Here is a 27,729-nt window from a genome sequence, read left to right as displayed (position 1 = left end):
AAGGGTGGACCTCCAACAGTGATAAAATCACAGGACAGACATATACAAGGGTGGACCTCCAACAGCGATAAAATCACAGGACAGACATATACAAGGGTGGACCTCCAACAGCGATAAAATCACAGGACAGACATATACAAGGGTGGACCTCCAACAGAGATAAAATCACAGGACAGACATATACAAGGGTGGACCTCCAACAGAGATAAAATCACAGGACAGACATATACAAGGGTGGACCTCCAACAGCGATAAAATCACAGGACAGACATATACAAGGGTGGACCTCCAACAGGGATAAAATCACAGGACAGACATATACAAGGGTGGACCTCCAACAGTGATAAAATCACAGGACAGACATATACAAGGGTGGACCTCCAACAGCGATAAAATCACAGGACAGACATATACAAGGGTGGACCTCCAACAGCGATAAAATCACAGGACAGACATATACAAGGGTGGACCTCCAACAGGGATAAAATCACAGGACAGACATATACAAGGGTGGACCTCCAACAGCGATAAAATCACAGGACACACATATACAAGGGTGGACCTCCAACATCGATAAAATCCCTGGACACACATATACAAGGGTGGACCTCCAACAGCGATAAAATCCCTGGACACACATATACAAGGGTGGACCTCCAACAGCGATAAAATCACAGGACAGACATATACAAGGGTGGACCTCCAACAGTGATAAAATCACAGGACAGACATATACAAGGGTGGACCTCCAACAGTGATAAAATTACAGGACAGACATATACAAGGGTGGACCTCCAACAGCGATAAAATCACAGGACAGACATATACAAGGGTGGACCTCCAACAGTGATAAAATCACAGGACAGACATATACAAGGGTGGACCTCCAACAGCGATAAAATCACAGGACAGACATATACAAGGGTGGACCTCCAACAGCGATAAAATCACAGGACAGACATATACAAGGGTGGACCTCCAACAGCGATAAAATCACAGGACAGACATATACAAGGGTGGACCTCCAACAGCGATAAAATCACAGGACAGACATGTTGCTACTGGATATATAATGTTACTACAGTTAACTAACCAGAAATGTGGGGGCTGAGGTGGCCAGCGTCTTGTATGCATGTCTAACCCTCAACTCTGACCCCTACCTCAAGGTCACAAGGTCAAGGTTCATAAAGTTGTGGCTGTTGGTTGATGGTTTTTCTCCAGAAATTTTGTTTTATTGAAACACTACCAAATCATTATGGGTAATTTCATGACTAAAGCTAAAATAAGGATGTAAAACAAATAATTAGGCAAATGAATCTCTCTAAATAAAATTCTAAACAAACAGAAAAAAATCAGATTTAGAAATGGTAATTTTTATCATGAGATTAAAGGTTTAAGAATATATAGTTCTGTTTGATTTGACAAAACCAATGGGCCCTTTTTTGTTTTCTTTTAATGTTGATGTATAATGTGTGTACTTAGTGGGTGACCTATCAGTAAATGATAATACACGACTCCACCCTAGATTTAGCTATAACACTGATGATAAACAGATAATCTTCATTTTTGTGTATTGTAAATGTGCTGAACATGTGATAGTTTAACAAGGTACTTCAAACGCATGCTACTTCCAGAGCTTTCTATGACCCAGATAAAACAAGGTCAAGGTTACACTGGAATAAACCTGATCGGTATTCACCTAAGTCATCTGCCACCAAAATGTGAAGAGGTTAGAAGTATGCAGTAAAGATAGTTATCTTATAGTTCATGAAGTCTGTGGCAATAAAATGGGGTAAACTAGGAATTGTTCTTTTATCTCCAAAATAATGTAAAAAGAAGAAGAAGAGGTATTACAATAAAGTATATGATTTTCTAACTAAGTCTTTCATTTTCTTTGTTAAAAGTTCAAGCAAAACTGCATAATTATGGAACAGTTGCCAGGTGCTAGGTTTCCTTGGGAGCAGTTGCTTGCTTCTTTCTGCCACAAAAAACGCATGCAATGTTCAAAATTACCTTTTACTCGTCTATAGAGCACAATAGAAGATCAACAGATGATAGTCACTGACAGGGTATGAGACAGACATTTTGCTTTTTACCTGGACAAACGTTTGTAATAGTAATGGTAATTGTTGGATAGTAAGTATGACCTTGACAAGGTCATCCCTGTATATATATGTTAATGTATAGGGTTAAAGTACTGTCCCTGTACAACCCCACCCTGTAATTATCTCAGCCAGTAAAAGGTGAGTAAGGACACCAGTTTATCACTGTGTAGTCTACATACCAAAACATTTCTGTCAATCAATTATAAATACAGGATGGTGCACATACATTTTTATTTCTTTATTATCCAATATTATATTATATTATTTTGTGTCCAACATGATTACCTGGTTGATGTGTTTCTCATGCTTTACATGGAATGTCATGCTCTTTTTAAAGACAAAGACATTTTCATTGCTGATGTGGAAAAGGCCTTGATCATAATGATAATGATAAATCATTTGGCTAGGAGGTCCTGTAATTACTGTTGGTATCTTCATAGAAAACTTTTCCTAAAAGATAATGCTACCTTTCACAAACAATTGTCTGAATTTTGACTAAATTTGATCTGCTGCATCCTAAGAGAAAGATAAACCAATGTTGTTACTCTGCCAATTATGACCAGATTAATAGTCTGAAGTAATATTATTCCTGGTTGAAGTGATTGACCCATTGCTGTTGTTCTTTGGCCCTACTACATCATCTCTGTTATATTAGACCATTACAAGGCAGGTTTATAGAAAGGTAACTCTTAGATCAAGATGTTCTTGCTGAACTTCTTCCACTGAAGCCTAAAACAAGTAGTGATGGTTTGTTGTTTCAATGGATATGTAACCAGAGACTTGTAACCAGGTACAAAATCATTACATCGGTCAGCCAGGTGTGCTCAGTCCATGAATACATTAAAAGATTGTTCTCATTGTTTAGTGCATCTTAGTGATAACAAAATAAAGCATCATGTGGTTATGTTGTAACATTATATAGAAAATGATATTACAATGCTGAAAAACACTACCGATGGAGAGATTACAAAATTTATTTATCTCCTGAAATTTAAGCTATTTTGCATATACCTATAAGTACATGTATAAGTGTTTGTAGCACACAACTTTCAGTACTTATCATAGTTCCTTTGTAGTGTTAATGTATGCAAGGCTATACGGCCCTCTAGCTACAAGTTTAATGTTAAATGCCCCAGTAATCACCGTCCTAGGTTGTACAATTCCATTCATGGCTTGTAGGACCATTATAACCACATGGCTGACATTTCTGTGTGTTAAATTCTTGTCTCTGCTCTGTAGAAGCTGAATTATACATCAATGTCAGGCATAAGATGTTAGAGTTGACCTGATTGGGCCACAGCCCCTTTTAGGGAGCTTCTGGAGCCTTAGGGGGACAACAACCTCACAGCTGGTCTGTTAGCTAATGTTATCTATTGTGTTTGAGGTGATCTATTTTTGGGTGTTAACAAAATCATGACTAATTTATATGCAATTCCCGTTCTTTTAAAAAAAAAAGATTCAAAATTGAATGAATGAATTAAAGGTTTAACTGCCATTAAAATGGATTTGTGTATTTTTGTAATGACCAACAATCATTGTTCATTGAGAAATTATATAAATACAATTTAAAGGTAGGATTTTAAGATGTGGGCTTAGATGTTGGTGTTATCATACATTGTCCACATAATAACAATCAAGGTCACTCAGGGCATGTCAGTGATGGAAGTGAGCCAGAGTACCAAGAAAAAACCCACCAACCTAAGGCCAATATCTGTAGTAACTGACCATGACCAATGTGGGTCTGGAGTTGGAAGGCTGAAACCTTATGTAATAATGACATTTTATGTGTGGTTGTGTCAATGTTTACATTTCACAAATAAACATGTGTCGGTGCAGTAAGGGTGTAAGTGTGTCTGGTGTAGAGGTGTAATCATATGTAACCCTCCACCCTGGTCACACCACATTAAAAACTCACTTTGATCCCACAGATACGTAATTACCACAAACTGTGTTATGCAAATTAGGGCCATCACATGTGACTGGTTGTGACATCAGCTGGCGGTGAGAAAGAGTAATGTCGTACTGCTTCAAGGTCAAAGGCAAACTTCAAAAAAGTGTATATCAGTGTAACTTTACAGGGTTTTGTCTGATAGGATGTGTAGAATACACTTGTGACTTTGGATTGTTAATACAAACTTTTTTTGTCTGGGAATGAGTTGTTCACAATTATGGTGAAATTATCTGCCGTTATTTGAATTTCAAATTCCAAACCTGTGTGTTCTGGATTACTGTTGGCTGTTACATACATACTCTGTCCTGTCTGTAAGATTCATGATGCTTGCTAACATGTTGAAAGGTTTTGTGCATTTTTGAGTAAGTGCAGTAGAAGTTGTGACAGGTGTATGTGATATACCTGTGTGTTAACGACAGGTAAGACATTCCGCCACACACACCTGACTGTGTCCACTTCTCATTCACTGTCCTATCCGTCCGAAATGTTTAGTTTGTGAATGGTCAATTGACCAATGTGTGTGTTCTGTACTTAAAGGAGATTGAAAGGAGATTCAGTGATCATCATCATTTTATTGTGATGAAACCTTTTGTGAAAGGATGGCTATGACAGGGGTATGAGCTTTACCAACAGGTATTGTACATCAAGGTGATCTTAATGTAAGGACTATCAGATTCACATAGACTATGGTAAAACTTCTACTTGAATTAATCGCCAAATGTACCTATCATGCTTTTTACCTGGAGAACCTTTATGTGATAAGAGTACCTGTGCTTTCTGATGTCACACCTGTTGGTATATATAGGTATGTTGAACTTTTGATGCCATGTTGAAAAGTGTAAGTGACCATTTGATGGTAACAAGTCTATCAGATAGGGAGTCATTGATTTGTTTATGCAGTATTACACATGTACTTTACTTAGCTATGTTGTACAGGTATGACGACAGGTGTACATAATGAGGACATATGTATATACCTGTATGTATACAAACAGTGACAATTTAGTAACACAGGCTCTCTAGCTGTGTAAAGAGGTGGACCTACCCAACACCTGTCCGTGGTCAACTCTCTAACTGACCACTGACTGCTTGACCACACTAGTATTACACCTACCTAACACCAGTTTGCCACCAGGTCTGTACTAATTAGATGAATTAATTAGTGATACCTGTAATGGTTTGAGGACAGAGTGGACCATGTGTGGAGTATAAACACTAATGGTGGCACAGTTCCAATGGATTAAGTGTCTCTAACCTCAACATGGCCCCAGGCCTCAATCCACTATTGTCAGCCGGATCGGACCCTGTTCAATATCGTCTTACATGAATAATCAAACGGCACCCAGATTCGAGCAGGCTTTTCATATATCATGTCCTTGTCGTAGAGATTCCCATCAGTACGAGTCGTGGATCGCGGTGGATCACTGGGGCATAGTGAACTGTAAATACCTAATGTTTTATAATTGTGTCAGGAGATGACTGATTGCGTTTAAATTTCTCACCTGTATAATTGGAGCTGGTCCATTTCCTTATGTATACATGTGATTACACAGTGCTGATCAGGGAAATAAAAAAGGTTTATTTTGTTAACCCTGAAGGAGAAAAAAGTTGTCAGCCGATGAAGGTAAAGCAGAGGTGTTACAAAATGTGTGTGTATTCTGTGTAGATCTGTCTACAACAACGTGACAGATATCATCCACGATCCATGTATGTGCAGTGAAATCGCCTGTGAAATGTGGAGAATGTGAAAAAATTGTAAAAAGTGAAAAGTTCAAATTGTTTTACCTTCCGCATCAGAGGAGCAATAATGTATTTATGATGTTTGAAGAAAAATACAGGAGCTGTTTGTGGTGTTAATGTTTTCTTTGGATTAATTTGATTCTGCTATAATGTATGGGATGTGTTTGATCGCGACAGGATTTCTAGTGATAACTGTACGATTAGAATCAGCGTTAGTATATTCAGGGCTGTGTAGTGAAAATATACAAGTGACAAGTGAAAAGAGGAAAATGGTATCATAGCATTTTACATCAACGTCAAGCTTCTGAAAGAGGGAGAATGAGTTCGGATAAATCTCCAACCTCTGATGAACTCAACGACGATCTTTGGTCATCGCCGTTAATGCATTACACATCACCATTTGATGATTTCAAGGAACTGTTTGACGACATTGACGACAACGACAATGTCTTTAAATTTCCAGAAACGCCTAAAACCTCCAAAATTCCTAGTAAGTTTTAATCCTAACCTTTCATGATTATATAGTTTAAAATAATAGTTTGTAATATTTTGATATTGGTGAATGCTATATAGGATACAATTGATTACTGCATCATCATCATATTATATCAACTCACATGTTACGGAATAGTTTGAGAGATTTGATTGGGATAAGATATGTAACTGACTTTTGTCATTCATGATGCTCTACCTGTAGAAAGTCGTACTTATATGATTGACCAGGTGGAGTGTACAGCTAGTGTGTTTGTGGTATGGTTCAGTGAGATCGCACTGTAAAGTAATAGATAGTTGTGTGTTAGGGTGACAAGGAATATCAGTCTAACATAAGGGATGTTATCCTTATATGACCTTAGCTGTTGATAAGGTCAATAAAATTAAACAATACAATATTATGTGTAACCACGCCGAGGTGATGGGAGATTTCATTAGCTTCATAGAATCATGTGTTCACATAAATATTGACCTCATGTCAAATCGTAGTCCTCTGATCTTGATTATGATTTGCATTTCAAATCAGTCCTATTACTATTCTCAAGTATATATAATATTTGTAATGGCATTGATATACTTGATACATTAGAGGTTATATATACACTGTCAATAAATTACTAATTACATCAAGTGTTTTAGAATTAGAATTATTCGATTAGCTGTACTGTTATAAGACCGACGTAAATTCACACATCACGATAAAGCCCTTATTACGTAACTTGAACACTAACAAACGTAAGCTTGTTAGATGCAAATAAGGAAACAAGAGCAAAAAACATCAAAAGATTCATGAATATTCATTAGATAATATGTTATTTTACTATATCAATCATGAAAATTAATTATGCAGAAATGTTAAGTTGTGCCATGATTAAGTGAGCTAATGCATTTTGTTGACAAGAATTGAAGGAGTTGGTGACAGATTTGCATCATGCTCAGTGATGGTCAGTCGCCCTCAGTGATGGTCAGTCGCACTCAGTGATGGTCAGCCGCCCTCAGTGATGGTCAGCCGCCCTCAGTGGTGGTCAGAAGGACAAGCCATTAGGGTTCATGTCCTCTCATTGTCATAGTTAACAAGTTTAATAATGATCAATGTCAATCAATTGTTTGGGCAGCATAACCAATTAGATCACTGTTTACAACACTACCTTATTTAAGTTAACATATTTCCTTACTTAAAAGTACCCAACTTTCTGTAAGCACCATGTCATTTGAGCAGTCCTCCATCTTAGAGGTAATAGTCATACTTTATATTGCATTGACTGTTGGGGTTTATATTTATGGATTATAGATAATATTTGTCACAGATCTATTGATATCTAGTCACAATACTTATAAAAGTGTGTCCAGTGAATTGGTTTGATAGAAATGGGAAAATGTTATTTAGGAACATGATGTGTCACCTACCTGTAATTAACATAATAAAATTATGCCGTAAATGTGAATATAATTTTTACAAAATATGAATAAAATATTCAGAGTAACACGATGGCAGCTAAATCAGAGTATAAAGCTTTAATAAGTCTTCAAGATTTAAGTAAACAACTGGAAATTATGAAATTCATTTTACTGTTGTTAATTAAAAAAAAGAAGGAACATTATTTTTATCAGGGAATGTTGTTTTCACCATGGCATTCATCATAACATTATTAATTAATTTGTTTTCATTTGACATTGCAAAGGTTTTTAATTGATAAAATGTGTGTAATTCACATGAAATCATCACAATGTTTGACATGAACTGGTAATACAATGGTGTAGGTAATGTACAATGGATGACATCAATCGATGTCCTGTTGATATTTTTCTGGCCTTGTAAGTTGATAATCAAATGATATCTTGGTGGGGTTGTCTATTTAGCTGGAGTATGTATAGCGTTATACCTTGGCTGTGTGTTAAGTGTTGATAGGTAGTATACGCTTATCAACGCTCATCAATTGAAATTTGACTACGATCAGTTAAACTTGGAGTGTTATCAGAGCTGTATTTTTGTACTCTGATTAAGATCTTGTTCTGTTTTGTGCATGATTTTGTAGTACTGTAGGTTGTCGGGAGATTCTCATACAAACTGCACCAAGTTGTGATAGGCTCCTGTCTGGTGTACACACGTCGGGTCTATCTGACAACGGCACCACTTCAACTCACTTACTCACATTCACCAGGCAAAACAAAAACTGTTTATTTATTATCAGCTTATTACTCATTAGTTATAAAACAGCATTATCTTTTCAGTATAGTGTAAAAAACAAATCATACGGGGAAAGCTTCATTTCTTTGATTTGAATGTTGCTATCTTTATGTGTGAAGAACGAAGTCCTACTTTTTATTGAGGATGACTTCACGATGGGTCTTGTTCATAATGATAACAGTTGTCATAACATGTCCTGAAAGCTGGGTGTTTAAAAAACCAAAACAATAACAAAGGACGCGTTGATGATTTACCCTGGAGAAATGTTTGGTCTTGTTATCGGGAGCTACGTCACAAGGGTATTGTGGAAATTAAAGGTTACGGTATCATGATTACTATAATCGGTATCAAAGAATGTCATGATTTTAAAAACATTCTCTGAATTTCGAGATGATTCGGAGATACCATTTTTAAATTGAGCCTGATTTCTACAAGATTTGATCTCATCAACGTTGACAGTCATCACATCCCAGTTAAATCTCACGGTGATTACGACTGATTGGATCTAAAACTCTGCTATGACATCGCAGATAATTGACCCGACTTAAAGAAAATCTTCTGTCATCACAAATTTATTTACAGATGGCGGGTATATAGTAAAGATACCAGGATACGTAGACCCCTAAACAGACTTAACACTAAGTCATGTTTGTATTGTAATGTAAACTAACTTGTCTATAATGGAGTAATGCCCACCTCAGGAACACAGCTAGCTCAATACTGTTCACACTAGAAAAGTGATGGAATGTCAATTGAAAACCAGCATTCCCAGAGGAAAAACACCAACCTACGTTATGTCCTCCTTACATCTGTATATAAGCCTAGAGTTTTGTAGCCGAAAGAAGTAATGATTGAATATAAGATTAATTGATATTGAAGTGTTAAACGACTAGTTTCTATTAATAGTAAGCGCAAACGTTTACCTATATGGCACACGTCAGAGAGAAGTTATTGATATGGTTTGCCCAAAGAAAGCCTGAATGTAGTTGTCGTCATTTCATGTGTATACCTCTATAGATGTGAATACTAAGAGAGCCTAATCTACAAGTACACATAACTTAATCAACAGGTAAATATAGATACATAGATCTCGGCATTGATTTATCAATGGCAATATTAGTGGTGACGCCAGCAGTTTAAACATACACCTGTTTCATTTTCCAATTTGAATCACTTCTGTGGCAGACAAATGAATTACAAGCTCGTAGATATATATAGTAATTGATCATATGAATTTCATTTAGACTGTATGAAGTGGTCTGTTTTCTGCCAAAATACACTTCCAAAATTCAAAGGAAATTTTGTCCTGTCATTATGTGATCCCTAGTTATGTATCTATTGCAACTCGATATGAAAATGGAGTATTACTTTGAAATATATCATTTCTTTTCTGATTATTTCCAGGGTCTGGTATATTCAATTAATCTTTCGAGATTAGAATTCTATATGTATTTACTGTATGGAGAACAGAAATACACCAGCCCGGTTTGAATGAGATTTGCATAAATCTCCAACTTGATGTGTTTTGGGAATTGTTTAATTGAATAATGTTTGAAATTGGATCTTACGTACGATGGCTTGTCATTTTCATATATTATCTCTTGTGTATAATTATTTCAGAATAATGAATAGAAAATTCATGTAATTTCCATGTTTGTAATTTTTAGTGATAAAATCAGTGATGGTCGTGTATAAAGGTAAAAGGCTAAACTAATGTATGTATACATAGTTCGAGGTGGGGGATGAACGATGGTTTTGTTGGTCATGCCACATTAAATGATTAAGGAACATATACAAATCTTTTGTTAAATATTGTTTTATTTATTGATCGCGTCCTACTGTGATAGTGTGGAGAGAGTTTTTGTTGTGAAATTGTTAATTTTCAGCAAATGATATCTATGTCAGCTCCTTCTGTGTGAAAGGCGGAAATATGCGAATTACTGTCGAACCTGAATATCCACATTGTATGATCAAGCATTGAGGCCATATTTTTAATGTTACACTTTTATCCTGTTGAATGCCTTGGTAATTTTGAATGTATAAGGAATCAGAGCTAACATGTAATTTGTGTAAGACTTAAAACTGATGTCAAATTTAATTCAATATTGGATTAAAGTGTCAAGGCACCTGATATTGATTTCTCCTATTGGCTTATTCCCTCACCTCGTGGAAACCTGGGAAAGTGTTTGTGATATCACTTAAATTAGAATGTGTCGTTATATCAACACCAAAGTATCGAGTGGAGCGATAAAGGCCAACTGGGCCTTTTTGTTGACTTGTAGAAATGATAGAATAATTAACTTGCAAAATAATTGTCATCCCAAAATAGCCCAAGTCAAATTAGCACTGGTATCTGGGTCATCCCGAGTGTAACTACTGTCAAATGTCAATACAACAGGGCCGGTATCTGTTGGGTCAATATTAGATATAAAAATACAGGGAACAGTTTCTACCTCTGGCTTAGTATTGTTGACAGAATCATAGAAATACCAATACAGATAAGAATGGCTTCAAGGATTGTTGTAGGGGAATTTATTGGCTCTGCTTTGTAGCCATTATACTGTAAAGTTACCAAAGTATTCCTTAGAAGGGACTTGTATTTGCCAAACTTTTTAAATCTGCTCCAATAAATTTTTCCATAAAAGTAACCACATATTTCTCAAGGTATGCCAGTTTAAGAATTTTACTTAAAAAACGTTTTTGCTGAAGTACGAGATAACTTAATTGAGCAAAATTTCAAAAAGCCATAAACTTCAAATGTTCTTGTATAAGTTTGATAGTTATATTCAAATTTACCTGTAATACTTTTTGAAGATATTTTTCATCTTGAAATTATGCCACATGAATCTGTAAGACTTTTGTCAAAATAATCAGAAATCATGATTTTCAGTTTGAATAATTTCCAATTAGTGAAACCTTATCCACTAAGTGATCTAGCCCAGAGGTGAAGGAATTTGCCAATAAATTGTACAACAGCTTCAGCACACCCCTGCCGTTGCTGTTCCAAATAAAAGGGATTTAGGATTTGAAGTGTTCACCTTGGCTGAGCTGTCACTAAAATGATTTGGCAGTTTTATGATAATTTTGTAATGGGGGATAAAATGACCAGGCCATTCATTGGTGTCCATTACAATAGCATCACCTCACCAGACATTAGCTGGTCAGTTTAGGATTACACCCTCCACTGACCACTGGAAAGAGCTTTGTAGACTGGACACTTACTCAGCACTATATAGTCAGTGGAATGTTTTAGAATGGCTTGGATATGTATCAGGTTACCAGTAAAAGTTTATATTAGCTGGGGCTTTGTTGGTTGGTGCTGTACCATTACAAATGTCTTCTCCTGTTCTGGCTGAACTCTTCTGAACCTTTCTAATGTAATTAAGAAGGAATAACAGATCTACCACAGTAAGCATAAATCCAGAGCTTGTCAGTGACTGGAATCTTGACCAGTCCAGTCCTAGTCAGGATACTGGAATTTTGACCGACTTTGACCTCTTAAATGAAAACTAATGTTTGTGTTGGAATTTGTGGCCTGTATCTTGGCTCTGAATCGAGTTGTTGGTCTTCTTGGTTCTGGATGGAGTTGTTTGTTCTAGATGGAGTTGTTGGCCTTCTTGACTCTGGATGGAGTTGTTGGTCCTCTTGGCTCTGGATGGAGTTGTTGGCCTCTTTGGCTCTGAATGGTGTTGTTGGTCTTCTTGGTTCTTGATAGAGTTGTTGAATCTGGATGGAGTTATTGGCTGTGATGGAGCTGTTTGCTGTGGATGGAGTTGTTGGTCTTCTTGGCTCTGGATGGAGTGGTTGGCTCTGGATGGAGTTGTTGGTCTTCTTAGCTCTGGATGGAGTGATTGGCTCTGGATGGAGTTGTTGGCCTTCTTGGCTCTGGATCGAGTTATTAGCCTTCTTGACTCTGGATGGAGCTGTTGGTATTCTTGGCTCTAGTTGGAGTTGTTAGCCTTCTTGACTCTGGATGGAGTTGTTGGCTCTGGATGGAGTTGTTGGTCTTCTTGGTTCTCGATGGAGATGTTGACCTTCTTGGTTCTCGATGGAGTTGTTGAATCTTGATGGAGTTATTGGCTGTGGATGGAGTTGTACCTTGTTGGTTGTGGATAGAGTTGTTCGCCTTGTTGTTTTTTGACAGAGTTGTTCCTTGTTGGTTGTGGATAGAGTTGTTGGCCTTGTTGTTTTTGGACAGAGTTGTTCCTTGTTGGTTGTGGATAGAGTTGTTGGCCTTGTTGTTTTTGGACAGAGTTGTTGTTCCTTGTTGGTTGTGGATAGAGTTGTTGGCCTTGTTGTTTTTGGACAGAGTTGTTCCTTGTTGGTTGTGGATAGAGTTGTTGGCCTTGTTGTTTTTGGACAGAGTTGTTCCTTGTTGGTTGTGGATAGAGTTGTTGGCCTTGTTGTTTTTGGACAGAGTTGTTCCTTGTTGGTTGTGGATAGAGTTGTTGGCCTTGTTGTTTTTGGACAGAGTTGTTCCTTGTTGGTTGTGGATAGAGTTGTTGGCCTTGTTGTTTTTGGACAGAGTTGTTCCTTGTTGGTTGTGGATAGAGTTGTTGGCCTTGTTGTTTTTTGACAGAGTTGTTCCTTGTTGGTTGTGGATAGAGTTGTTGGCCTTGTTGTTTTTGGACAGAGTTGTTACTTGTTGGTTGTGGATAGAGTTGTTCCTTGTTGGTTGTGGATAGAGTTGTTGGCCTTATTTGTTTAGTTTGAGTTTGTAACATTGTTACTATTGCTGTAATTTATGACTTCTATATAGTAAATGTAGTGTTTGTTTGACCTGTGTTATATTGTAAAGCCATGACCTGTGGTGTATTGATCAGCTTAAGCTGTTTAAACATTACATAACCAGAGGATGGTAGTCTCATTCTACCTATGCTGCCCTGTAAGGTGGCGGCGACTAGCTGGCGACTAGCTGGCCGCTGACTACGGCTGAAAGTAGGATTATCCTGATTTTGATAATGTACCGGTTACTTCCAGTCTTACATAATAAAAAATAATCCAATCAATTTGTCATGATTATAGTTCCACTTCTATGTATACGGAAATCACTTGTTTACTTAATGCTTGAATTTCATTCCAAGGAAATATTTGACTTGATTTAAAATAGAAAGTTGCCAATTTTATTTTATTTTTTAAGAATTTTAATGATGAATTGTATTACCAATTATTCAAGAATAAACCTCTGCAGATGTATTTATACTGCCTTAAATTTCCACCACTTCCTCTACCTCACCAATATTCCTATAAACATTGTTGGCTCCACCTTTGTCAGCATAGTTGGTATGGTGGTCTGACCATCCTGGTAACTAGAGTTATAGTGTAGAAACCAATAAACTTTAGGGATTGCTACTGACCCTGAACAACACCTCTGACAATCTATCCAGGCTTGTCATGGTAGACTACTATAGAGAATTTACAAGGTAGTAATATGGCTGTTACATATTGTTGAATTGATCATAAAAATGTTTAATCTGGTACTTAAAAATCGGGATGGTGTTTTATTTGGTAATAATTTTAGGTGGAATGCCCATTTCAATGGAAGTTATTTGAATATATTCAGTCTAGAATTTACTTCTGACTCAAAAAGGATCTTATTTCTTAAAAAAAAATGTCAGGAAACAAAAAATAGATGATGTCATCAGTATGTGCACAAAAATTATGTCATTTCTCTTACAAATATAGCGTTATATTTGCAAACACTTGACTTAAATATCCATACCTACCAGTAAGGGCACATAACTCCAAAACATGCAAATACAAATTAACTAATCAGTAAATATCGGTTCTGTATATACAAATCCCTTATTTTAGCTTATAATTGGGGACAAAATTGGTTTAAAGTAGGAAGTTGTGAGAGCATGTTTGGCCAATTTTTTTCCCATTTTAGATGACATAGTTTTCAATCCATTGTAAATGTATAGAGCTGGATGACAGGTGCTAATTGATGATCACAGACAGAGAGCTTCATAAACACACTAATTAGGTCTTAACAGGTAGAACATTACAATAAAGACTCTCACATATACAACTTAAAAACCACGTCTAACATGCCAAGTTTGTAAACACAAGGAAATGTACGTGTTTCGTCCTGTAGATTACAAAGATTGGGATAGTATCATACTACAACTGATACAGGTTTAAATCTCAATATTACTATCACTGATATAACCACGAAGGTCATCGACTATTTGTGACATATCTTAAAAAATGATGTGACTATATGTTCGGGTCATCGACTATTTGTGACATATCTTAAAAAATAATGTGACTATATGTTCGGGCTAGGTCATTGTAGTAGGCAAGATTCCAACTTATTAACAAATCTGCAATAATTGTGGTCACCAATTGGGTCAATCCCAAACAATTTTTTGTGTAAGAGACTTGGCTGATGGTGCCAAGTTACAGTAATTAGAGAAGGTAATTAGGCTATTGTATGATTATATCACTTGTCATCAGCTGTGTACACCAAATCAACCCTACACTTTGGACTTGTCTGACATGTAGACACCATACTGATTCTTTTCTTTGTAGCACCATATACTACTCATTTCAGAGCTCATAATTTTGGAAGTTCTCACTGCCACAGAGTGTTTATGTCTAATGCTAGAGAGTGCTCATGACTGGTGCTACAGAGTGCTCATGGCTGGTGCTATAGAGTGCTCATGGCTGGTGCAACAGAGTGCTCATGACTGGTGCTACAGAGTGCTCATGACTGGTGCTACAGAGTGCTCATGGCTGGTGCAACAGAGTGCTCATGGCTGATGCCACAGAGTGTTTATGGCTGGAGCTATAGAGTGCTCATGGCTGGTTCTACAGAGTGCTCATGGCTGATGCCACAGAGTGTTTATGTCTAATGCTAGAGAGTGCTCATGACTGGTGCTACAGAGTGCCCATGAATGGTGCTCGCAATTAAGCAATTATTCTGCAAAATGTTTAATATGGAGTAGTAGCACTTCGGCATATACCGTATTTGACCCAATAAGCATCCAGTTCGCTTAAAAAATTGATAAAAATGAAAAGGTGCTAATAAGTCAAAATTATTGCAAATCTATACCGTTTTATGTAGTTTTGGTCCTTATTTATGCCTGGGCAATTGAAATTGAGGCCTCAAAAAGGGGGAGGGGCGCTTATAGGGACATGGGCGCTTATTGGGTCGAATATGGTATACAATACATTGCCAAAGAACCCATGTCACATACAGGCAATTCTTTATCCTCAAATGGCCTTAGCATTTTTGGGATGTAAAGTAAATAGAACAAAGTTAAATTAGAAGTCACATGGTCTACTCTTACGGTCCTAACTTAGGTTTAGCTATCCTAATAAAAATAAGTTCTGAGTTATGTGGAGGTCTGAAGTGGTTTGTGACCACGAGATATATATTTGGGGATCATCTTTTCAACTCCAGTTGACACCACATCATTTAACGTTTAGCAAATATTTATACTTATTTCAACACATACCAAAGTCTTAAACCACTGGAACCACTTGACCGACTTGATGAAATTGACACCTATGGTCCTTCAAATTTTGACATTAAAATGTAAAAGGTTTTGATGGTCAGTGTAAATAAACAACATTATACTGCTATTACAAAGTTCAATTGGTAATTAGCTTCTGTATAAAAACAATTAAGGTTTATGTTTTGTTGGTGTAACATCACCACTATAAGATATTTGGAGGACATTCCTCGACAGCTTGGTAAGATGATCATACTAACATGGGATCTTGTCAAGATATGGCTCCACCAGGATCTGGAGTAGGTCAGGAATAGCTCAAAAATAATGGAACAAGAGTTCATCAAAGGGCTCTCCTCGTGGATAAAATTCTATAGCTGATAATTGTTTTCAATTCACTGCTATTTTCACCTTTTAATTTCCAATTGATTTAAGATTTTGAGTGGTATTGGATGGTGTTAGTCTACGTGGGTGTTTGTGTACCTACAGTGTGTATTGGTTGAGGCCAGGGTACAAAAGTTCCCATTGATGTCAAATGTAATGTACATAATGCTGTAGCTCCCATTTCACTCTGTATGAATACACTTATTTGTGAAATTATAGATTTTCTTTTGAAGGAGATATATAAAATTTATTCCAGGGTTAAAGAGTATAAATTCTGATAGATTATATAGGTACATAGGTATCTGAAGTTTCCTGAATGAGAATTAGATACATTTTTGTGAAGTTAATCATAAAGCAGAAATGTTTGAATCAAGCCCATTACATTAGCCTGACACACTGTATACTGAGGTACCAGAACCCAGAGGTGAAGTATTGACCAAAGTGACCTATACATGGAGATGGACACATTTTGTTTACCTCCAAACTGGTGTTTATACAGCTGTTTACAAAGTAAACTCTGCTGTGGAAATATGTAACAATAATATTTGTTTATAAAAAACTGGGCAATAATGGTTAAAGAACGACAATATAGATTTGTTTGTAGGTTTGCAACCAGTCTTTTGAATATAAAAATTGGGTGAAATTGAATTTCATGATTTTGGATTCTACATTGACATATAGGGGAGATAACCTAGTATTAGATTGCCTGAGTAATCTAATGAAGATTTAGTTTCTCTTGGCTTGTTTGGTTTGCTTGATTCAGGTAAAATATCTGGTCAAGAAAAAGGATACATGAACAAGATTTTCTACCCATAACAGTGGGTTTACAGGGGGAATAAATATGTGTAGATGTACACTTTGACTTCAAATGAATTAGAGTGGTGTAATTTATGAACTTGAGGCTACAGTGGTTTGTTTATATTTCACTGTAAACTCCAGAGGTCTTGGGTACTTTATCGAGTGTAGTAAATGTCTGGAAATTATGGTGATTGTAATCGAAATGAAATTATCATTATCACGTAATGTTATGTCTGTACTTCAGGACCAATAATGAAAAACAAACTCAACAAAGGTAGGAGTCCAACAAATTAAAGTCAGAGAAATTTTATCTGTCCAAAAAGAAAGAAATAATAAAGTTACGTTTTGTTGGCTAGTCGGATATAGTAACATTTACAGAAGCTAGAATGTATTTTTGTGATTGATATTTAACTTTGGCTAACAATGTACAGTATATGTGTCGCTGGTATAACCTATCACTGCTTCGACAATGGGAGGATTTCTGAAGAACTAGTGCCCATTGTCACTGGCGAATGCCGGACAATTTTGGTATGTTTCAAGTTTCATATAATTGCAATTAGGGGTTTTATGTAACACGTGATTGATGTAGTTTTAAGGGGTTTTATGTAACACGTGATTGATGTAGTTTAGGGGTTTTATGTAACACGTGATTGATGTAGTTTAGGGGTTTTATGTAACACGTGATTGATGTAGTTTAGGGGTTTTATGTAACACGTGATTGATGTAGTTTAGGGGTTTTATGTAACACGTGATTGATGTAGTTTAGGGGTTTTATGTAACACGTGATTGATGTAGTTTAGGGGTTTTATGTAACACGTGATTGATGTAGTTTAGGGGTTTTATGTAACACGTGATTGATGTAGTTTAGGGGTTTTATGTAACACGTGATTGATGTAGTTTAGGGGTTTTATGTAACACGTGATTGATGTAGTTTAGGGGTTGGATATCATTCTTTTGTCACCGATGGATGATACACCAATACTAATCAGTCCTTCAAAAAAATAGCATTCACATCAAAACTGTCATGGGGCTCGTGGGATAGGAGTCGTCTTATAAGATCTCATAAGATTGAAAAGTAAATGATAAGGATGGGAAAGGATTGAGTTGTGTAGATCTGATACAGCTAGAGTAAACATCACAGTGACCACTACAGCAGTCCTGGGATCATTGGGGGGTGTCTAGTCAGTACTGTATGAATCATGTCTCTGAGGCAGGGCAGAACCTGGTCAGTTAATGGTCAAACCTCACATGTTAGCCATCCTAATACTCATCAAAACAATAATCTGTAAACTAGAATGCCAAACCAACATGAAATATCCTGCCCAGTCATGACACAGAAGACTGATTTGATTCATTTGAAAATCATATTCTAGAAAGTTTTTCTTTCCCTTCAGGCATAGAATTATCATTGGACTATGAAATGATTATAAAGTAAAGGCACAGATTTTGGGACTGATAGGATAGGTATGAGCTAGAAGGCCTATTGTCAGACTTAGCTGATTGGGATCAGATTATCAGTTCTGCCCAGGGTATTCACTAATACACAGGGAATAGTGTGACCAGTATACTGTGACCCTAGTCCAACAAGGTCATCTGAGGTCACAGGACAGCTTCTACTGGTTAAGATACATTAGTTGCAGTTGTATCATACTGGTCATCCTACAATAATATGTCTGTTTATTTTTAATGCCCAACATTCAGCCAGGTGTATTCAAAGGCAAGACTACAGATAATCTGGAGTTCCAGGAGAAAAAACACAGTCAACAGTCAACTCTCAGTTCAAAGGAGAAGGGCTGGTTGTATTAGTGAAAATTATTTAAAATTCTTTTGATTAAATAATTTTAATTTGAAACTTCCTCTCATGAAAGGCTTGTAATATTTTGTATTGGGCCTGTTCTTTGTTGACTTCTTTGGTGGGTGACTCAAGACAGCAGTCTATTTATAGAATCCAAAAACATTATGTGTAATTAAGACAATGTTATAGAAAACCACTACCATATTTGTACACTTGGTTAATCTTATAGACTTTTCCTATTTATCACCTGTACAATAATGTCTACCTGTCTGTATAGTAGATTCAGAACAATATGATGGCAAGACCACACACTTGATCACCATTGGTCATTCATACAGAATAAAAGGCATTCATTATCATTGGAACCTTGTGTTTAATTGATGGTTTTGTCACACCTCTTTAAGAAAGCTCAATCAGGATAGTCAGTAAGCTTTGAAAATGTTTATTTCCTGTTATGAAGATATGATAAGTGTATAGGTCATAAACATTGGTCTGTTTTAATTACTGTACCACAAGAACAGTTAGAACCTGTATGTAGGATAGGTGTACAGGTACTAAACATTGATCTGTTTTAATTACTGTACCACAAGAACAGTTAGAACCTGTATGTAGGATAGGTGTACAGGTACTAAACATTGATCTGTTTTAATTACTGTACCACAAGAACAGTTAGAACCTGTATGTAGGATAGATGTACAGGTACTAAACATTGGTCTGTTTTAATCACTGTACTACAAGAACAGTTAGAACCTGTATGTAGGATAGGTGTACAGGTACTAAACATTGGTCTGTTTTAATTACTGTACCACAAGAACAGTTAGAACCTGTATGTAGGATAGGTGTACAGGTACTAAACATTGATCTGTTTTAATTACTGTACCACAAGAACAGTTAGAACCTGTATGTAGGATAGGTGTACAGGTACTAAACATTGGTCTGTTTTAATTACTGTACCACAAGAACAGTTAGAACCTGTATGTAGGATAGGTGTACAGGTACTAAACATTGATCTGTTTTAATTACTGTACCACAAGAACGGTTAGAACCTGTATGTAGGATAGGTGTACAGGTACTAAACATTGGCCTGTTTTAATTACTGTACCACAAGAACAGTTAGAACCTGTATGTAGGATAGGTGTACAGGTACTAAACATTGGTCTGTTTTAATTACTGTACCACAAGAACAGTTAGAACCTGTATGTAGGATAGGTGTACAGGTACTAAACATTGGTCTGTTTTAATTACTGTACCACAAGAACAGTTAGAACCTGTATGTAGGATAGGTGTACAGGCACTAAACATTGGTCTGTTTTAATTACTGTACCACAAGAATAGTTAGAACCTGGATGTAGGATAGGTGTACAGGTACTAAACATTGGTCTGTTTTAATTACTGTACCACAAGAACAGTTAGAACCTGTATGTAGGATAGGTGTACAGGTACTAAACATTGGCCTGTTTTAATTACTGTACCACAAGAACAGTTAGAACCTGAATGTAGGATAGGTGTACAGGTACTAAACATTGATCTGTTTTAATTACTGTACCACAAGAACAGTTAGAACCTGTATGTAGGATAGGTGTACAGGTACTAAACATTGGTCTGTTTTAATTACTGTACCACAAGAACAGTTAGAACCTGTATGTAGGATAGGTGTACAGGTACTAAACATTGGCCTGTTTTAATTACTGTACTACAAGAACAGTTAGAACCTGTATGTAGGATAGGTGTACAGGTACTAAACATTGGTCTGTTTTAATTACTGTACCACAAGAACAGTTAGAACCTGTATGTAGGATAGGTGTACAGGTACTAAACATTGGTCTGTTTTCATTACTGTACCACAAGAACAGTTAGAACCTGTATGTAGGATAGGTGTACAGGTACTAAACATTGGTCTGTTTTAATTACTGTACCACAAGAACAGTTAGAACCTGTATGTAGGATAGATGTACAGGTACTAAACATTGGTCTGTTTTAATTACTGTACCACAAGAACAGTTAGAACCTGTATGTAGGATAGGTGTACAGGTACTAAACATTGGCCTGTTTTAATTACTGTACCACAAGAACAGTTAGAACCTGTATGTAGGATAGGTGTACAGGTACTAAACATTGGTCTGTTTTCATTACTGTACCACAAGAACAGTTAGAACCTGTATGTAGGATAGGTGTACAGGTTCTAAACATTGGTCTGTTTTAATTACTGTACCACAAGAACAGTTAGAACCTGTATGTAGGATAGGTGTACAGGTACTAAACATTGGTCTGTTTTCATTACTGTACCACAAGAACAGTTAGAACCTGTATGTAGGATAGGTGTACAGGTACTAAACATTGGCCTGTTTTAATTACTGTACCACAAGAACAGTTAGAACCTGTATGTAGGATAGGTGTACAGGTACTAAACATTGGCCTGTTTTAATTACTGTACCACAAGAACAGTTAGAACCTGTATGTAGGATACCGTATTTTCCCTATTAAGAGCGCCTCCTCTAATAAGGGCGCCCCCACGTTTTTTGCTGAAAAAATCAGCTAATTTCATACAATTTTTGTGCCAGATTGTGACGATTTGTCTTTGCAGACGCTAATAAAATACTGTTTCACATCAATCTGATGCTTAACAGATATCCGATCAGCTATAAATGTATTGCACTGGGTAACTTAGGACATCTTTGCCAAGTGTTTACACATAGAAACAGCGAGAATTCCATGTTCAAAACAAAACGTGTCACTTGAATGCCCCACACACGTGTATGGATGAAGACTAACTGGCAACAACATTTTAGCGATGTCTATACAGGTTTTATGAATACTTACTGTATGTCTATGATAAAGGTTACTAAATAACAGGCATGTTATCATTTTTAAGCATTTAATTGTGTGCTCTTGTCGGTATTTCCCATCTGCCACAAAACGAAAGTAGCGATCGAAAGCACCGTCCGCCATTTTCTGTACGCATGGTAAACAAACAGGCTAGCATAAAATGCCAAAATTCCGTGAAACATACATATTTAACCAATGTTTAATACTTCTGATGCAAACATTTCTTCATAATTATGTAATTTCAATACTTACTTGACTTCAAAACGTAATTTGGCTATAGTAAGTTTCAGAAAAATACGAAACTAAAAGCAAGATGACTATAGTCTGTTTCAGAAAAAAACATCTAAAAATGGTCTCAAATAACGGCGCCCCCCTAGGCCATTTACCCGCGCCCGGCGCCCTCATTAGGGAAAATACGGTAGGTGTACAGGTACTAAACATTGGCCTGTTTTAATTACTGTACCACAAGAACAGTTAGAACCTGTATGTAGGATAGGTGTACAGGTACTAAACATTGGCCTGTTTTAATTACTGTACCACAAGAACAGTTAGAACCTGTATGTAGGATAGATGTACAGGTACTAAACATTGGTCTGTTTTAATTACTGTACCACAAGAACAGTTAGAACCTGTATGTAGGATAGGTGTACAGGTACTAAACATTGGTCTGTTTTCATTACTGTACCACAAGAACAGTTAGAACCTGTATGTAGGATAGGTGTACAGGTACTAAACATTGGCCTGTTTTAATTACTGTACCACAAGAACAGTTAGAACCTGTATGTAGGATAGGTGTACAGGTACTAAACATTGGCCTGTTTTAATTACTGTACCACAAGAACAGTTAGAACCTGTATGTAGGATAGGTGTACAGGTACTAAACATTGGTCTGTTTTAATTACTGTACCACAAGAACAGTTAGAACCTGTATGTAGGATAGGTGTACAGGTACTAAACATTGGCCTGTTTTAATTACTGTACCACAAGAACAGTTAGAACCTGTATGTAGGATAGATGTACAGGTACTAAACATTGGTCTGTTTTAATTACTGTACCACAAGAACAGTTAGAACCTGTATGTAGGATAGGTGTACAGGTACTAAACATTTGAACAGTTAGAACCTGTCTAATACTCTGAAGCTTATCAGTTTCATGTTGCTGTAATATGTTAATTACAGATTTGATGTTAAGATTGGTAAGATCAGGATAAGAGTGGACCTTGATTAAAGTGGCATAAAAATTCTATGTACCCTGCTAACACATTGTGGAGGGGGAGAAAGTTAATCCTTCCTCTTAATACTAAATGAGTAAAGAAAAGGAAGAACTACCCATCACCATAACATCAAACTGACATGGAAGCCAACAAACACTTGAAGGGTCTGGAGGGACCCTCTTCTTACCCTCCCCCTCCAAATTCTGTAGGGGGATAAGAGAGAACAACTGGCTCCTCCCAATACTTCAGCCTGACTGGACAGGGTTTGTAAAGAGACTCCAGTTGTGTGTGTGATGTATGGGTACCATTTGTGTGATGTATCCCATCATTTCCTGGTTTTGAATTATAAGTAAACCTAGACCACCAGAAAGAGAATTGATGGATGTCAGACTGACTAGAAAGTGCAACAGGATATTACATTAACCCCCTCCCCATGCCAAATAGATGTTACACACAGACCTCCTCCCTCTCCCTACTTCAACTGGACCAGCTGTTTAACCAAATTGTGGTTAGGATATGAAACTTAAAGGTGTTATTGTAATGCATTCAAAGTATACCCTAGCAACACATCTGGAAATTAAAACCTTTTGCTGGATTGTGAACCCTTTTATGATGGCCATTATTTTAGCCACTTGGTCACCATACATCCTCCCTGATTGGAGCCAAACTTCATGCTTTGGTCCTTTTGGACTGTCATGTGATAGATATTGAAGATTAAAAAGGGAAAAAAATGCATACCACAATGTATGTAAACCGTGGGAAGATTGGCTGAGATAATGGTGCCATGTTTACATGATGATATCAGAGTGATCAGCTGTTGGTGGATCTATTGTCGAAGTTTACATATAGTCAATCTCCTGGCTTCATCACCTACACAGGCCTCAGTACCCCTAGATAATCCTACTGACTTCTAAGGAATGCTAATGCAGATAAACTCTTCCCACATTTCAAAAGTCTTAGCAACAAAACGAAATCTTAATGGGATGCCTCTTCTTCAATAAAAATGTTTGTGGGAGGGGTTGCATAGGAGAGGGTATTGGAGGGGAGGGGTTACCCATAGGGGAGGGTATTGGAGGGGAGAGGTTACCTGTAGGGGAGGGTATTGGAGGGGAGAGGTTACCTGTAGGGGGGTATTGGAGGGGAGGGGTTACCCATAGGAGAGGGTATTGGAGGGGAGGGGTTACCCATAGGGGAGGGTATTGGAGGGGAGGGGTTACCTGTAGGGGAGGGTATTGGAGGGGAGAGGTTACCTGTAGGGGAGGGTATTGGAGGGGAAGGGTTACACATAGGAGAAGGTATTGGAGGGGAGGGGTTACCCATAGGAGAAGGTATTGGAGGGGAGGGGTTACCTATAGGGGAGGGTATTTCAGGGGAGGGGTTATCTGTAGGGCAGGGTATTGGAGGGGAGAGGTTACCTGTAGGGGAAGGTATTGGAGGGGTGAGAGATCAAAAGTCATAGAGGAGTAGTAAAAGGTACTCTTAATTAAATGATATGCGCTTATGGTGGGAGAGGTACTCAATACATTGGCAGACTTTGTGGTTGGGGGAGGTAAAAGGAATTAGATGGGAGTTGTGATTTGATGGGTGGGGGAGGTGAAATGAGTTAGATGGGAGTTGTGATTTGGGGTGGGGGAGGTGAAATGAATTAGATGGGAGTTGTGATTTGATGGGTGGGGGAGGTGAAATGAGTTAGATGGGAGTTGTGATTTGATGGGTGGGGGAGGTAAAAGGAATTAGATGGGAGTTGTGATTTGATGGGTGGGGAGGTGAAATGAGTTAGATGGGAGTTGTGATTTGGGGTGGGGGAGGTGAAATGAATTAGATGGGAGTTGTGATTTGATGGGTGGGGGAGGTGAAATGAGTTAGATGGGAGTTGTGATTTGGGGGTGGGGGAGGTGAAATGAATTAGATGGGAGTTGTGATTTGGGGGTGGGGGAGGTGAAATGAGTTAGATGGGAGTTGTGATTTGATGGGTGGGGGAGGTAAAAGGAATTAGATGGGAGTTGTGATTTGATGGGTGGGGGAGGTGAAATGAGTTAGATGGGAGTTGTGATTTGGGGTGGGGGAGGTGAAATGAATTAGATGGGAGTTGTGATTTGATGGGTGGGGGAGGTGAAATGAGTTAGATGGGAGTTGTGATTTGGGGGTGGGGGAGGTGAAATGAATTAGATGGGAGTTGTGATTTGGGGGTGGGGGAGGTGAAATGAATTAGATGGGAGTTGTGATTTGGGGGTGGGGGAGGTGAAATGAATTAGATGGGATTTGTGAATACAATTTTGGCCTTTCTTTGTTACTCAGAATAAAGAACATTGACATTTGTTGTTACTGAGGATAAGGATCCATCTGCTGATGAGAACTGGGGGCAAATTAAAGTCTGGAGATGGTATGATATATATCATATGGGGGAGGGAGAAAGCATTAAAGACAAGGCTGGGCCACTGTTGGTATAGTTACACCCAAGTTAGGTTACTTAAATTAACTTCATGGAGTGTGGTATGAACCTTTGTTAAGTAAACTTTTCAGCTACAGGTTTGAATATCTCATAAAACTGATCTAATAACATGCAGTAAATAAAACAAAATGAGTCTCTATCTTCTATACCTGTAAAATAGCTGAGTAATCCTAGTTACACATCATTGTAATCGGAGCATGAAGGTTACATGTACAGTGATCAATGGAGACAAATGGATTAGATTTTACATGCCTCGATGGCCAACAGTCACTTACAAAAATGTTTATGGCATCTTAAATAAGTCTGCATTTTATAAACCACAATATATATATATGAAACTTTTTGTTGATATCATTGTTCAAATCAGGATGTCACAATCAAGGTTGAGATCACATTGCACTAGTGGCATATGCATCTAGGTATTTAAGGGAGAAATTCACACAGAAAGTGGCAGATTATATGATACATACATAACTAGCATGCCTGAGTACAAATGTATGACTAGGAGTAGGATTCAAGATCGCAAGTATATACTGTAAAGATGATCCTGTAAAGCTTGATTTGGTTTAACTGACTATGACATTCTATTAAAAACAATATTGTGATCCAAGGATGCACAATGAATTGAAGGTAGATAAATGTCAGATGGCTCTCAAGCTAGTGAATATGGCCGGGACGCTCAGTATCTACTTCAGCTCCTATAGATATAGACTAAATTGTTCTATTTACAAACAGGCAAAGTACTATTGATAAAGTCTATAAAATTTGATAGTCTTGGTTTAGAATTGGTTGAAAGTTGCATTACTAGTTGTTAGAATTGCAATTAAGAAAATTAATCCATGAAAACATCTTCTTAACTTTACTGGTATACTAGGAGAGAACCTGTAAAGGCCTGTTATTCAATCCCTTTTCATATTTTTATGAAATAAAATATCTTGAAATTGTATACTAGTTGGCTTGTGCAATTATCTCTTCTTGAATTGTACAAGTTTATAATTCCTTGATAGAATTTGGCTACCTTGGCAGGTAATTGCCTACAGTGCTGATATTCTGTTTGGGTTTTCTTGGACTTGACATTTGTGTGATTTGTCAAGTTGTTCAGGATGTACTCTGTTTACTCTACATATTGATTATAATGTCTATACATTTGTGATAACTAACCTCATAAAGATGTAAAGATTCTGGAACTTTAATCTTACATAAATGTTATAGTTAATGTATCGATGAAGTGAGACTATGATATGATAGTATATTGCATGGTGCAGATGTTTGAGCATTAAGAGAAATGATACTATGATATGACAGCATATTGTATGGTGCAGATGTTTGAGCATTAAGAGAAATGATACTATGATATGACAGCATATTGTATGGTGCAGATGTTTGAGCATTAAGAGAAATGATACTATGATATGACAGCATATTGTATGGTGCAGATGTTTGAGCATTAAGAGAAATGATACTATGATATGACAGCATATTGTATGGTGCAGATGTTTGAGCATTAAGAGAAATGATACTATGATATGACAGCATATTGTATGGTGCAGATGTTTGAGCATTAAGAGAAATGATACTATGATATGACAGCATATTGTATGGTGCAGATGTTTGAGCATTAAGAGAAATGATACTATGATATGACAGCATATTGTATGGTGCAGATGTTTGAGCATTAAGAGAAATGATACTATGATATGACAGCATATTGTATGGTGCAGATGTTTGAGCATTAAGAGAAATGATACTATGATATGACAGCATATTGTATGGTGCAGATGTTTGAGCATTAAGAGAAATGATACTATGATATGACAGCATATTGTATGGTGCAGATGTTTGAGCATTAAGAGAATGATACTATGATATGACAGCATATTGTATGGTGCAGATGTTTGAGCATTAAGAGAAATGATACTATGATATGACAGCATATTGTATGGTGCAGATGTTTGAGCATTAAGAGAAATGATACTATGATATGACAGCATATTGTATGGTGCAGATGTTTGAGCATTAAGAGAAATGATACTATGATATGACAGCATATTGTATGGTGCAGATGTTTGAGCATTAAGAGAAATGATACTATGATATGACAGCATATTGTATGGTGCAGATGTTTGAGCATTAAGAGAAATGATACTATGATATGATAGTATATTGCATGGTGCAGATGTTTGAGCATTAAGAGAAATGATACTATGATATGACAGCATATTGTATGGTGCAGATGTTTGAGCATTAAGAGCCTGTTGTAATTAGTTGCCTGTTGCATTAAGTACCTACTATGTCTGGGGGCAGCATGCTATACATGTATGTAGTACA

General features: G+C 37.1%; 1 protein-coding gene across 11 annotated transcripts in view; it reads left to right on the top strand.

Annotated features, from left to right (window-relative positions):
• Nucleotides 1-27,729, top strand: part of LOC138320475 (CLIP-associating protein 1-like) — a 133,826-nt gene that overhangs the window by 40,986 nt on the left and 65,111 nt on the right. The window contains exon 1 of one of the 11 annotated variants that reach the window (XM_069263450.1): nucleotides 4,321-6,286. The exons of the other annotated variants lie outside the window; for them this stretch is intronic. Within the exon in view, the coding sequence (XP_069119551.1) occupies nucleotides 6,115-6,286 (172 nt within the window). The 5' untranslated portion in view covers nucleotides 4,321-6,114. Of the gene's footprint in view, nucleotides 1-4,320; nucleotides 6,287-27,729 lie in introns of those variants that run through there. 11 annotated transcript variants of the gene reach the window in all.

Source organism: Argopecten irradians, chromosome 4 (assembly GCF_041381155.1).
Source record: "Argopecten irradians isolate NY chromosome 4, Ai_NY, whole genome shotgun sequence".
In the NCBI taxonomy this organism is placed as follows: domain Eukaryota; kingdom Metazoa; phylum Mollusca; class Bivalvia; order Pectinida; family Pectinidae; genus Argopecten; species Argopecten irradians.
The sequence above is the reverse complement of the archived record's forward strand: the minus strand, read 5'-3'. Positions and strand labels throughout refer to the sequence as shown.